The 1,800-nt window shown below is 44.6% G+C and overlaps 1 protein-coding gene across 1 annotated transcript in view; it reads left to right on the top strand.

The window, feature by feature from the left end:
• IQCA1 (IQ motif containing with AAA domain 1) overlaps positions 1 to 1,800 on the top strand; it is a 202,256-nt gene that overhangs the window by 127,848 nt on the left and 72,608 nt on the right. Inside the window, exon 11 of the mRNA XM_006866815.1 lies at positions 619 to 701. Coding sequence (XP_006866877.1) covers positions 619 to 701 — 83 coding nt within the window. The remainder of the gene's footprint in view (positions 1 to 618; positions 702 to 1,800) is intronic.

Raw genomic sequence — 1,800 nt, 5'->3', positions numbered from 1 at the left:
GTCACCAGTAGAGACCTTTTTTTAAAGGAACACCTGCCTTCGAGTATTGATCTAAATTTTTTTTGCAGATGTCCACGTTCATACCTGCACAGCAGTGACCTTGGACAGAAAGCATTAATAAGACAGTACAGCCAACATAAGTTTTAATATAATCATGGTGCAGATCATTTTTGACTCACCCTCGTACTTTACTGTTGGCTAAAATGAAGCACACCTGCCAGGAAGGACTGTGTACCAATGTTTGCCAATGAGTCGTAAATACACAACGATGGGTCCAAGAGGTCACTATTGTTGGGTTACTTCTAATTCCTATTCATGCATCACGAAGACATAACAGTGGTGGGAGTAGGAGTGACAGCAGGTCTCAGGAGTCCAAGGGCGTAATTCTTATTAACAGGAAACATCAGACAGACACATGGATGAATCCGCATTTTGTTTTGTTTCTTTTCAAAACATTCGATTCCCTTCCAAATGGTAGAGACGTGTCAAAAGACAACTTCCTTGCATGTGTTGAAACATTCTTGGGTTATAATCGATTTAAGTCCTCCCTCTCAATCGTGGCCACCCACAGTACCACCGTGTGTGCTCACAGGAGGCCCCTGTCGGCTTGAATCCTAGGAGCATCGAATCGCTGTACAAGGAGCTCGTGGAGCAAGGACTGCTGATACAAGCGCTCAAAGTCAACCTCTCCGATTACATTGGTAATGCACACAGCAGCCCCTGCCTGCCTACCTTCCTTTGTGTGTATCTCTCTCTTCCTTTCTTTCTGTGTTTTTAACTTTTTATTGTGAATCAGGTGAAGGTTTACAGAGCAGGTCAGTTTTCCATTCAACAGTTGATATACATTTTAGCTCATTTCATTGATTGCAACCCCTTCAATGCAACATCACTGAACCCACTTCCTCCCTGTGTTTCCTGTTCCTACTCTTCCTCCTTTTCCATCCCTTCTGAACTTTGTCCTTGGGTAAACACTGCCTTTTTTATCTCAAATGGTTCATTACTCTAACATTTGCATACCTCCTCAGTATTATTGTTCTCTTTAGAGACCTGTTCAGTGTTTGGTTGGATGTTGAGCCATGGGGATGAATCCATTGCCAGACCTGATGGGAGATGAGGGGCCACAGTCAGCCCTTGCCCTTTTAGGTCCCAGCAGCTGGGAATACATTCCTGGCCTCAGAATGGGTATAATTACACCACTACCGACCACCTCATCAAGCTGCCAGGGTTTTCAGGTGAATTCATCAAAGGCTAATTACCTTCTGCACCACGCCTGGCCTCAACATCTGACTCACTGTGACCCCGTGTGGTTCAGAGTAGAGCTGTGCTTCGTAGGACTCCCATGTTTAGCACAGCACTTATCGATTGTTACTATTCTTTTCATCTGGAAGTCATTGGTGGACAAATAAGTCCAAGCTGCCCTGAGGCCATTGGTGAAAACCAAGACTCCAGAAACCGGTGCGGATACTAACTGAGATGCGTCAGCAAATGTACACAATGCTACAAGCCCTCACTCATCAATGCCAAGGAAGTTGGGAGGTGCTGCCTGGCCAACCAGCTGGAAAAGATTCATATTTGTGCTCATTCCAAAGGAAGGTGATCCAATAGAATGTGGAAATTATTGAGCAATGTCATCAATATCGCATGCAAATAAAATTTTGCTGAAGATAATTTTTAAAATGGTTGCAGTAGGAGAACAAACAAGATGACAGGTCAGGTGAATGTGTAGCAGAGAGCTCCGCCAACAACAACACAGAATACCTGACCAAGCAGGCTCAGGGGCTGGTCCCAGAACTCTGAACC

Source organism: Chrysochloris asiatica, unplaced genomic scaffold, assembly GCF_000296735.1.
Source record: "Chrysochloris asiatica unplaced genomic scaffold, ChrAsi1.0 scaffold00096, whole genome shotgun sequence".
NCBI classification, from domain to species: Eukaryota; Metazoa; Chordata; class Mammalia; order Afrosoricida; family Chrysochloridae; genus Chrysochloris; species Chrysochloris asiatica.
This window is presented reverse-complemented; position numbering and strand designations above follow the sequence as displayed.